Source organism: Felis catus, chromosome F1 (genome assembly GCF_018350175.1).
Source record: "Felis catus isolate Fca126 chromosome F1, F.catus_Fca126_mat1.0, whole genome shotgun sequence".
Taxonomy (NCBI): Eukaryota; Metazoa; Chordata; class Mammalia; order Carnivora; family Felidae; genus Felis; species Felis catus.
Window position 1 is genome coordinate 17861151 of NC_058384.1, and position 13228 is coordinate 17874378.

General features: G+C 36.5%; 1 protein-coding gene across 6 annotated transcripts in view; it reads right to left on the bottom strand.

The window, feature by feature from the left end:
* COP1 (COP1 E3 ubiquitin ligase) overlaps positions 1 to 13228 on the bottom strand; it is a 259243-nt gene that overhangs the window by 110210 nt on the left and 135805 nt on the right. For all 6 annotated transcript variants that reach the window (XM_045048918.1, XM_045048920.1, XM_045048921.1 and 3 more), the window contains 3 exons: positions 4746 to 4889; positions 2128 to 2236; positions 1673 to 1754 (listed from right to left, as the gene is read on the bottom strand). In XM_045048918.1, coding sequence (XP_044904853.1) covers positions 1673 to 1754; positions 2128 to 2236; positions 4746 to 4889 — 335 coding nt within the window. The remainder of the gene's footprint in view (positions 1 to 1672; positions 1755 to 2127; positions 2237 to 4745; positions 4890 to 13228) is intronic.

The following is a 13228-nucleotide window of genomic DNA, read 5'->3' on the forward strand; positions in this document are numbered from 1 at the left end:
GGGAACAAACTAAGGGTTGCTGGAGGGGTTGCAGGAGGGGGGTTGGGCTAAATGGGTAAGGGGCATTAAGGAGGACACTTGTTGCGATGAGCACTGGGTGTTATACATAGGGCATGAATCACTGGAATCTATTCCTGAAATCACTGTTGCACTATATGCTAACTAACTTGGATGTAAATTAAAAAAATAATTAATCCATTAATTTAATTTTAAAAAATTCTGATACATGCTACAACATATATGAACCTTAAAGACTTTATGCTAAGTGAAATAAGCCAGTCACAAACAAATACTGCATGATTCCACTCATATGAGGTAGTTACGAGTAGTCAAATCGATAGAGACACAAAGCAGAAAGGTGACTGCCAGGGGCTAGGTAAAGGGGAAATGGGAAGCTATGTTTCATGGGTAGAAAGTGTCAGTTTTGACGATATGAAAAAAGTTCTATGGACTAACGGCAGTGAAGACTGCAACATCATGAATGTACTTAATGCCACTAAACAGTACTTAAAAACAGTTAAAATGCTTCATTTCATGTTACGTATATTTTAAAACAATTTAACATGAATAAATAGCTTTAAAAATCCTTGCCTACTTAAATTGTTTCCATTGGCTTCTATTTTCCAGAGAAAGACTCTGACCAGTCAAGACCTTTGAATAAATATTACTCTTCAGTACTAAAATACAAGTATTCAACTCAATAAAGGCTATCCTCAGTATACTATTAAAAAGTACATTTAGGAGTGCCTGGGTGGCTCAGTCGCTTGAGTGTCCAACATCGGCTCAGGTCATGATCTCGCGGTTCATGAGTTTGAGTCCCGTGTCGGGCTCTGTACTGATGGCTCGAAGCCTGGAGCCTTCTTCAGATTGTGTGTCCCTCCTCCACTCATGCTTGCTCTCAGTCTCTGTTTCTGTCTCTCTCTCTTTCAAAATAACCATTAAAAAGGGTAAACAACTTGCTACTTTTTGATCTTTTGGGGGGAAATCCAGATATGTTCATTTCCCTTTTACAAAATAGGGCATGCACTATCATTATGAAATAAACTTTTCAACACTAGAGTTATCTCTGCCTATCTAATCGCTAGTCTATAAGTTACATGCAAAAAAGGAGGGCAAAAAAATTAAGGCTATTAACTATAAGGTTAAAGAAATCTGTTAACAGGGCTTTAGAAATCTAATGGTGAGAAGAACCAGGCCAAAACAAAACAGTATGGACAACTGAAAAAAATGAATAGTAAATATGGATATACAAGAAAAAACAGAAGAGGTCAATTAAATTTGCGGGGGAAAAAAAATGAAGAACTCTTGCCTTGAAATATGATAAACTTCACTAAAAGACTTTAGCATACACTAGAAATTTAATATCATTTAAAACAGAGACAGGTCTAAATATTTCATCAAAAAAAGTTGACTTGATGGTATATATAAAGGAATTGGTTATAAAAATGTCACCATGTGACATGAATCCAGAAAAAATTATTATAATGAAGATACAGTATATTCATTTTTCTTTCAGTCCAAAAGATAGATTTTTGTGCTTAGATTAGTTTTAGAATAATAATCACAAAGGACTGCCACAAGTTTTAATAAATATCTGTATCTCTGCCAGTAAAAGGAATTAAGTTGGGTATAAGGAAGTGAGGGAAAGTAGGAGAGGAGATTCAGATTGTACCTTTTGCATCATCAGAACCTGAAGCCAAGAGTTTAGGATCCATCAAATTAAAGTCAACACTCCAACACCTTTTCTCATGTTCCTGGATACAGAAGGAAGACAAAGTAGTCTCAGAACATAGATGGTAAAATAAAGCAAAAAGCTTGATACCAATTTATTGCTCTGGTGGGAGGGAGATAAAACAGGCTATGAAAACAAATGAGATGCAAAGTAGTTCCCAAACTTTTTACATATACATATTTTATTGCTTTTGGAAATTTATTTGACACATTCTATAAATGTAAAACAAGTCTGAAGAGATGCTTCAGAAAAGCATTATTTGGTTATCATATAGTTATTTTTAAAAGGCTAAATTAGTGGCTAAAATTTGTAACTATAAAGCACATAAACCCCTACAATTATTAAGAAAGTAAAAATGTGGTTCTTAAAACAAGTAAACTAGTATCCTTATTTACCTGATAGACCTTTGACCTCTGTCCTGTGAATCCATCCCATAGAATGACAGTGCCTTCATAATCACTGCTGGCTAACAGATTCTTATGGTAACTACTCCAACTGATACAGCTGAAAGAAAGAAAGATAGTTAAGCCTTACTTCATGTAAAAGTAAGTAACAACGAATACAAAGAATGTCAATGTGTTCAGAAAAGATTAGAACCCTTTTTAAATGGTCTACATGACTTCATAATCCTTAATCTGCCAACAACATATTTGGGAAAAAATATATCAAATAACTCCCACGTTATTCTACTGAACTACCAAGTAACTACCCTTACCACTATTCACACTGTTCACTAGCCAAAAGATGGACATAAGCCTACAGCTGCCACTGGCCATCTTTCATACATGAGTAAAGCATATCTATGAGTGAAAACAGAAAGCCGACAGGGCACAAAGCATGCCATAGCCGAAAGACAGAGACTTAATCAAATCGTACAGGCCCCTGTATCAAGTTGTGCTGAATGAGACACACTAATAAACTAATTTGAATTGGGTTTCTGTACTCACATCCAAAAACAAACAAACAAAAAATCTTCATATAAGCTTATGACTGAAATTCCAATTGAAAGAATTTAAGTTAGAATTAAGCTTTTAACATTTACGGTTTCAGCTATTCTCAAGTGCTCCAAAACTGAGAACGCATCTAAAAATGTATGCTTTTGGTGAGACACATATGTGAATGAAGCATATGATAAAGCTAATGTATATTAAGGAAAAAGCCACTTAGAAAGCAATTAACCTAGACGATCTCAAAGCACATGAAAATAACAAAGTCTTCTGCTCTCTACTAGCTACGTTCATGCTAAATTTTAGAAACTGTTAACAGTTCATTTGCATGTTTACATATACTTACTAGATTTCTGGGAGAAATTACATGGCAAGTTAAAAGGGTTAAATTTTAGAGTTCGATAAACCTGAGCTCAAATTCTAGCTGTGCCGCTTCACAGTTGTGGTTTGGGGTAGTTTAGTTCACTTTCCAAACCTGTGTGCTCCAAACTGGCTTCGGGTGTGCTGACACACTGACCCTTTCAGTCTTTAGCTCATAGCTTCCAGATTTGAACGGCTTCTTCCATTTACTCCAACATCCCATAAAGTATTGCCGTATTTTCACATACGTAATTGACTCAGGTAAAATAGGTATAAGGAATTCGAAAATGTTCAAAGTTCTAAATAAATATATTATTAGATGCATTCCTTGTATTATTTGATTTTAAGCCAGTGCCTGAGAATCACTTAGGAAGCTTGTTTAAAAAAGGTAAACCCTCTAATCCACCTTTTCATTACAGTGACATTTCTTAGGAATCTTGATAATGGCCAAGTAGTATGCTAAGTGCACTGTGTGGATTTATTTAAAATATAATCCTATGAAACAGGTATTACTATTGTGGCCTCCGTTTCATAAATAAGTGGCACGACATGGTGAAGAAACTACCTGCTTGAATCCTTGCTCCTCCAAAGACTAGCTGTGTGATCTTATGCAAGTTAATTAACCTTTCTGTACTTCAGCTTCCTTGTACATAAGATGGGGCAATATCTCATAGTTAAGTCTACTTAAGATAAATCATTTAAGACAATGCTTGCCACATAAGAACTCAATAAAGTTATGTCTTATTCATGCTATTTTCTTTCCACTTAGGATAAAATAACTATAATAGATTCTCGATGACGAGCGCCACTGATGAATGAGCAGGCTCACAAACTATCAGTCTATCATTTTTAGGAATGAATTAGGAAATGAAAAGGAAAGCTATAACAAATACATTACATAAATACTGTAATACTTGCTATATTATTAACACTATTAAAATGAGCATATATACTATATATACACACACATGCTACATATGTGTGTAAAGTAGGTGAATTCAGGTAAAATAGGTATAATTAGAAAATGTTCCAAGTTCTAAATAAATTTATTATTAGACACTTTCCGTGTATCATTCCATTTTAAGCCAGTGCCTATGAGAATTGTTTAGGAAGCTTGTTTAAAAAATGCAGATTCTAAGATTCCTTTGAGATTCTGGGGGGCAGATCCGAAGTAATTCCCAGTTCCTGCATTTTTAACAGTACTCCAGGTTTGAAAAGCACTCATTATGAACTCTAACCCTTATTGTATGAAACTTAAATATAAGGCCCTCAATGAAAAGCAGCAGAATATTCTTATGAAAAAGAAAAAAACTCTTAAAACTATAAACAGTTAAAATACTTAGAGAGATGTGCATTGCTAGGGGAAAAAAAAAATCCTGACTTTCAGGCACTATTCATAGGCTATCGTAATCCTTTATTCAACACCCCATGGAAAGCCATTTACGACAAAGATTTTTATTTGATTAAGTGAAACAAAAAGGACTTTCATTGGTCAAACAGGAAAACAATGACTACTAACCCCTACAGGGTAAAAGCAACCGATAACTTTAAAACAGATTCTGAAGTCTCCTCTGTATACAATTCCAGTGTTTTTTTATAACCGAATAAGGAGTCTCACAGAAAGGTAAAACAACAAACTCATACTAATTATAGTCACTGATTGTTATACACACGCTACATGATGTCCAAAAAAATAATCTAAGTACCTGATTTTGGAATTGCAGGTCATTTCATTTTCAGGGTAGTGAATATCCACGGCATCTTGAATGACTGTGCCATATTCATAGACCTTAATCTTCTTTGTAACTCCAGCAATTGCAAAATAGTCACAATCCCGGTCAAATTCAATACTATGGAAGAAAGTGTATATTTGGTCAGGAAGACTATTTGCCTATCCCTGTGACATTTACAATGACAACAGTTCAGAGTTTTTTCTGTTTCTAAAGTCATTCTGTCTACAAGAATAAGAGATCTACTTGAAATGCCCTCAAATTGGAGTAGGCTCTATGTCCAGATATAGTCATTACCAAGACATATAACAAATTACAAGTGGTAGAGAACTGTGCATAGCTACACAATTCTGCTTATAGATAGTTCTTTTGTTCCTAGAAACTTGACATGTTTTTCAATTCAGCTTTAGTAACCATATTACAACTTACCCAACTGTAAAGGCTAACAAGTTATATTATAAAAGTAGTGACAAAAGATTTAATCGTTTGGTATATTAAAAAATATGTCAAAAGACAATTACCAATTAATCTTTTCATAAATTCTAACTATTTCCCTTCTACCACTTTGTGGGGATAACAGAATTTCAGTGTTTAACGTTACTTTAATAAATAAATTAGTACACAAACTCAGTTACAGAAGCAATTAAAGAGTGATGACAAAGGTTTAAAAAATGGAATCATTAAATTATCATTATGTTCCTCGAATACATTACTAATCTCTCAAAGATGATCTGATTTATTAGCCCCCCCCAATATAGATTTCTTATGCCAAAACCAAGGGAGAAAACTAAAAATCTCCCTTCTCTTAGAATTTCTTAGGGAATTCACTCCTCTCTTACTGACTTTCTACACAAGTTCCAAAATAATATACTTCAAAGAAAAACAGAAGACCTTATTCACCTTTATAAAACTTAATTTGGAACCTCAACAAAGGTGTTATATGACCAGTAAGAAATTTAAATAACCTAATGTAAAATGAATCATCACATCCATTATTTCTCAACAAGTTAAGCATCTTTTCTATAAGCTTAGCCGTAAGGCCAAAGAATACAGATGAATTTTCACTGATCTACAATTAATTACACAATAATAATAGCTAACATTCACTGACCGCTAAGCATAACCACTGCACATATTAACTCATGTAATCCCCATAATAACCCTATGAGATAGGTATTATCTTTGTCCACATTTTACACATGAGAAAACGAAGGGTTAGAAGGGAAGCAATTTGCCTTAAGTTAATCAGCTAGTAAGTGGATAAGACAATATGTTAATACTCTGCATATATCAAGTAGTCGTTAAATGCATATAAATACCGACATGGCATACTTTTCTTTCTGGATTACCTGTGATATCCTCTTACAGAACAGTGAATGATTAGTTAATAATTTAGTAAAATGCTTGCTAAGCTAATGATGACGAATAAAAGAAATAGGTACACAGAATATTTCACACAAAAACACTTTGAGATGTTCACTTTTCAATACAGCTTTAAATCCTTTATTTTATAGCATTTAAAATAATTTCATTCCATGTCACTGACTATAGCACAAATCAGCAAATACTCCCTCCAATAAAATATGACTATGTGGCAATGCAATGCATTTATTTGTACAACAACTGAAACCAAACTGCTGACTCAGTGTTCCCCTGCACTATGGATTCTAATGCAGCATAACTATGTCGATGCAACTATTCATCTATCCTGACTCAATTTATACCCACAGGCTAATGTCACTGAAGGAGAAATATTATTGTGTCCGACAAAGAACAGTTATCAGAACTGAAATCCCATCCTTAACTTAAAAGGCTGGGTATGGCTGAGACCCCAAGGAAGAACTAGTTAAATTATCTCTAAATACTTTTACTACACCTACAAACAGACATGGCAATAAATCAACAGCATTCCAGTGTTACACCAGAAAAAAATAATAGGCCACTTCCAAACTATATGTTTTTAAGAAAAAATAAATTTAAACACTAGATTATTAAAATAACAGTCCAAAGACACTGCAGTGAGAAAACTTCCATATGAATAAAAATGCTATCTGTCAAAAGAATTGATTTGATGATGTAAATAAGTTAATAAGTCTATTATTTCTTCTGTTGCTACACTGTTATTCAAGACACCTCTCTTTTTTCAACAAAGGTTATTATTTAGCTGCATTAGCTAATTCTTACCTCTCATACTAAAAAATCAACTTTATATTCTAAGTTTATTGTTATTTTCTTACGTCCTGGTTATGTTTTGTTTTTAAATATTGGGATATCAAGGATCTGTACAGTATTCTTTTTTAATATTCTGGGATACTGAGTTTCTTTATAATTTAAAAACAACAAAATTCTAATAGAAATGCTGATCAGAAAGTAAAAAAATATTATCTCTAGTGAATTTTTTTAAGTTTTTTTTTTTTTTTTTTTGAGAGAGAGAGCGTGCGAGAGCGAGTGGGGGAGGACAAAGGGAGGGAGAGAGAAAATCCCAAGCAGGCTCTCTGCTGCCAGCGCAAAGTCCAACATGGGGGTTGAGTCCACTAACTGTGAGATCAAAACCAAGAGTCAGAGGCTTCACCAGACTGAGCCACCCAGGTGCCCCTCTAGTAAATTTTGATAAAAAGGGAAAGGAAGACAAACAGTTGCCTTTGGGGAAAAAAGAAAAAAGTATTTCCACATTACTAAGACTCAGGATTTAGGCACTTCGAAACGCTGAATCGTTTGTTCTCAATCTTTAACAGATTTAATCATATCTGATCCCAAACAAACATAATTAGATTCTAAAAACATCTCATGTAACAACTCAAATGAACAATGTAGTTTTCAGGTACAGAGAGCTTTTCAGAGCTACTCCAAAATGGATGGCCTCTTATAATACAGTATTTCAGCTGCCTTAATTATGAAATCTGATAACCTAAACAAAAACAATAAACAGTGACTAGTTAAACTGAAACAAAAACAAAAAGTAATTCATTGAAACATACCTGCTTGTGCAATTAAATTCAAAAAATTTTGTACTAAGTTTCGCTTATTATACAAAATTCATTTCTGCTATTCACTATCACCAGTAATTCTTTTTAAGTTTATTTATTTATTTATTTATTTATTTATTTATTTATTTATTGAGAGAGAGAGAGAGACAGAGACAGAGACAGAGACAGAGACAGAGACAGAGACAGAGACAGAGACAGAGACAGAGAAAGAGCGAGTGAGCAGGGGATGGGCGGGAGAACCCCAAGCAGACTCCACGCGTTGAGCAGAGCCCAATGCGGGGCTCAAACTTAGAAACCGTGACATCCTGACCGAGCCAAAATCAAGAGACAGACACTTAACCGACCTAGCCACCCTGGCGCCCCTATCACCAGTAATTCTTAAAGCAAGTGGTTTATGAGAGTTTACTGCAATGATAAATTGAGTTTTACAGAACTTTTTAAAATTTCAAAATACACATGGGGCGCCTGGGTGGCTCTGTTGGTTAAGCAACTGACTTCGGCTCAGGTCATGATCTCATGGTTGGTGGGTTCGAGCCCCGCATCAGGCTCTGTGCTGACAGCTCGGAGCCTGGAGCCTACTTCGGATTCTGTGTCTCCCTCTCTCTGCCCCTCCCCCACTTGTGCTCTGTCTCTCTCTCTCTCTCTCTCTAAATAAAATGTAAAAAAAAAAAAAATTTTTTTAATAAAATTTCAAAACACACAAACATTTGCTTTGAAAAATATTAATGGGGACTTATTTTAAACATGGAAATAGGGGCGCCTGGGTGGCGCAGTCGGTTAAGCGTCCGACTTCAGCCAGGTCACGATCTCGCGGTCCGTGAGTTCGAGCCCCGCGTCAGGCTCTGGGCTGATGGCTCAGAGCCTGGAGCCTGTTTCCGATCTGTGTCTCCCTCTCTCTCTGCCCCTACCCCGTTCATGCTCTGTCTCTCTCTGTCCCAAAAATAAATAAAGGTTGAAAAAAAAAATTAAAAAAAAAAAAACATGGAAATAAACTGCCTTTTTCTTTCATACTTGGACTGTTTCAACTGTTTTTAAAAGTGATTTATTTAAACAGTTTAAAATGCTAATTCAGCTGTAGGAAACTGCCTATAGTCTTTGTCAAAAGGGCCATCAGTCAAGTGATTGAGCCTCCAGGCAAGAGACCATCCAGGCACAGGACAGCTGATTAACGCATACCTCCAGTACAGTGTGGCACAAAACAATGCAAAGATGGCAATATCCCAAGAAGGGAATTTTTTCAGTGCTCCCACTGTGTCATGCTGTTTTTGCAATTAAAAAACAAGTATTAACAAAGTGGATTAATATCCCTAACACTAGAATCCTATTTATCAAAAGAAAATGTAAAGCGAACACAGTTGTTAGAGGTCTAATTCATCACCGTGATAGTGTGCCTCAAGAGATAGAGGCTGCTATTATTTCAAGGAAACAAAGAAATTGGCCATTTTAACGAAAAGAAATAGGCAGATCTTTAAAGAATACAAACACAGGTAAAGTAAATAATAATTGATGTTATTCCACTGACTTTCTCCCAAATCAATCAATAATAGCTAAACCTTCCATACCATACATAATACTATGTATAAAGCACTGCGTTAAGCACCTCACATAAAAATAAATTTACTCTTCAAATCTCCACTGTATACATAAGGAAACTAAGTTATACCGATGTTAAGTAATTTGCCCAGACTTCACCAGATAATTCAAATTCAAGCAATCTGGTTCCAGAGTCTATGCTCTCAACCACTATGCAAAACTTCCATTTTATCTTCTCTTTTTTTTTTTTTTTTTATTTTTTTTTCAACGTTTATTTATTTTTGGGACAGAGAGAGACAGAGCATGAACGGGGGAGGGGCAGAGAGAGAGGGAGACACAGAATCGGAAACAGGCTCCAGGCTCTGAGCCATCAGCCCAGAGCCCGACGCGGGGCCCGAACTCCCGGACCGCGAGATCGTGACCTGGCTGAAGTTGGACGCTTAACCGACTGCGCCACCCAGGCGCCCCAAAACTTCCATTTTAATGAGAACACAAGAACTGGTTTTCAAAGAATATATACAAAGACAAAATAAACACTAATAACATAATTACACATACTATATTATATACATGATAGTAATAAATGATATATTCATCCTGTGTAACAGGTTAAACAGAGGGAGATAAAAAGAGTAAGGTAGTCTCACAGGGTGTATAATTACTGGGAAAGATTATAATCAGTATCAGCAAATGCCAAATAATAAGGATGAAAGATGCTACAGAAATTCAGGAGTCACTGATTACTGAGGCCTACTGGGAGAAAGTGGATGATGCATGAATAGTCTCACCCATCAAATATCCAGCATGCCTGTTTTTTTTTAATGTTTATTTATTTATTTTTGAGAGAGAGAAAGAGAGTGAGTGCGCGCGTGTGGGCATGTGTCAAGTGGGGGAAGGGCAGAGAGAGAGGGTAACTGAGAATTCCAAGCAGGCTCTATGCTGTCAGTGCAGAGCCTGATGTGGGGCTCGAACTCACAAACTGTGAGATCATAACCTGAGCTGAAAGCAAAAGTCGGACGTTTAACTGAGTCACCCAGACGCCCCTCAGCATGCCTGTTATCTGCCAAATGCTGACCTAGCTGATGGAAATAGGATGGTAAAAAACCAGCACACAACATTTGAGAAATTCACAGAAATATGAATTAGGCATGCATTAACACTAACCCAGACTAGTGCAATAGCTTCTGTAACAGTCTGCTACTCCTGCCTTTCCTCTTTTCTAATCCATTTGAAGAACTGATAAAAAGGTAAATTTTCAAAAACACAGCTCTGTCCACATAATTTTCCTCATTTACTACCATGTAAAATCAATACACCCAATTAGTACTGAAGATTCACCACAAACAGGCCTGAATCCCTTCTTAAAAGTTTTTAAAAATATGTACATAGGCAATGGTTCAAAGAATGCACAAAGAAAAGCAGAGTCTTCCTCCAAATCCTGTCAAATAAAGCACCCAATCACCTCCCTGGAGGCAACCAATAATTCCAGTTTATGTACCCTACTAGCATTACCCTGTGCATGAACAAGCATCTGTGTATTCATAGTTTTATTACTTAAACACATGGGGCGAAATCATACATATTGACTTACACCTTGCCCCCTCCACAGTATCTTGATAATCATTTCATATCAGTACATATTAGGGTGACCTCATTTTTTCCCCAGTGATTGTAGAGAATTCAAACATATGTATGTATCATAACTTAATCAGTTTACCAATTACTTTCTAATCTTTCACTGTTAAGTAATGCTGCAAAAAATACCCTCCTATGAGGGTCCCTCTTTCATATATTTGCATATATTCTTGCAAATATCATGAAATTTACCCTAGAATATGAAGCGCTAGGTCAAAAGTCACATGCATTTTATTTTTTTTTTAATGTTTATTTATTTTTACAGAGAGAGAGAGACAGACAGAGCATGAGCAGGGGCAGGGAGACAGAGACACAAAATCCAAAACAGGCTCCAGGCTCTGAGCTATCATCACAGAGCCCAACACGGGGCTTGAACTCAAAAACTAAGAAATCATGACCTGAGCTGAAGTCACACACTTAACCGACTAAGCCACCTAGGTGCCCCCACATGCACTTCAATACATTTAAGTAAAGCTAAACCTCTCTCAATGCAGATAATACCACTAATAATGTCAACTTCTTTTCTAAATGTTCCTTTTACCTTCTTAATCTACCGGAAACCTGGCTCTTTGAAAAACACTGCTTCCCTTGAAGTCCTCTCACATTCCGTGGTTCAAGTAATTCTGGAAATGAAGTCTGTGTTTTCCATGCTACACACAGCTTCCTGCAGCCATTTTCACTCTCTCCCAGCTCCAAATCTCCTGTAACTTATACAACTCCTCCCGAACCCTTGTACCAATGCAGGAGTTCTTGGCAATTTTAAGTTCTAGCTCGCTATCACTCTCTCCAAATCTACTCTTGTCCTATTTCTTTTTTTTTTTAATGTTTATTTACCTATTTTGAGAGAGAGAAAGAGAGTCCACTCCTGAGAGCATGAGAGCAGGGGAGGGGCAGTGAGAGGGGATCCCAGGCAGGCTCCACACTGTCAGTACAGAGCCCAATGTGAGGCTCAGTCCCATGAACCATGAGATCATGACCTGAGCCAAAATCAAGAGGCAGACACTTAACCAACTGAGCCACCAAGGCGCCGCAGTTCTTGTCCTACTTCTTAATTAATAATCATGCAGATGATTAACTTCAACAGCCTCATCTATCAGTTTCTTGACTTTTTCTTCTCCAAAGATCTTTCACTGTGCTAACACTCCACACAAGCAGGATCATACCCTAGACTTTTTCATTACTAAGAACTTCATTCCCTCCATAATCTCAATTTTACTTTACAACATATGGCTAACAACCACCTCCATTCTTGCTAGATGACCCTCTGTGTCCAAAAATCCTTCAAGCCCTCAAGCCCGAGGAGACCTAAAAATTCACTGGTCTTAACATCACCATTATGCCATCCTCTTATGTATTCACTTTCTTCTTTACCTATCATAAATTCATGGTCAATAACCAGAGGACTCCCTCCTGTACAACAGTATTCGTTCACTGCTTTTAATTTTTATTTCTTGTATCTAACTTCCTTGGCAAAACTCTAATGCTAGTTAAATCTAACTCCCTACCCACTCTACACTTGAACTGGCACAGATGAACACGGTGAGAGAAAAGTGTACAACCATATTCTCCAGTCTCGTTTTAAATTCATCATCACTATCTTCAAGCGAGGCCGTAACACTGCCTAGTTTCATGGTAAATTTCCCTTGTACACATACTCTCCATTCGGGTTAAAAAAAAAAAAGGTACACATTTCTTCATTCTTCTCAAAATTTCCCCATCTACTTCTTCCCAAAATCACTCTCAGACTGTTTCCCTCTGCAGTTTAGCAAAACTATAAAAGATTAAGAAGATAACTTCCAAAGGCTCCCACCACCACATCCCCATTTACCAGTGTATGTATTCTGATACACTCTGCCAGCTCTCCATTTACTGAGGAAGGATGCAAGCTCCTAAGCCTGACCAAAGCCTCTGCTTGTGTAGCAGATCTCATCTCACCCCTAATCCGGAAATGCTTTCTCAATTCTCCTCCTCTCTCCTCTATCATTAATTTTCCACTCTCCTACCTCTTTCCCTAAGCCTTTCAATATGTTTTTTTCAAGTAAAACACAAACAAAACAAAACATGCCTTATAATCTTTATTCCATTTTAGCTACCCCCCATTTCTTTCCTTTGCGATAGCAAAACTGAGCAAAAACGTTATCCATACTCACTGGCTCCAATTCTTCTCCTCCCATTCTCTTTAACCTGTTGGAACCAAGGTTTCATCTTCAGCACTAGAAATGCTCTGTCAAGGTCAACAATGACCTTCAGTTTGCTAAATCTAATAATCACCTCTGAATTCTTATCTTACTTGAATATCAGCAA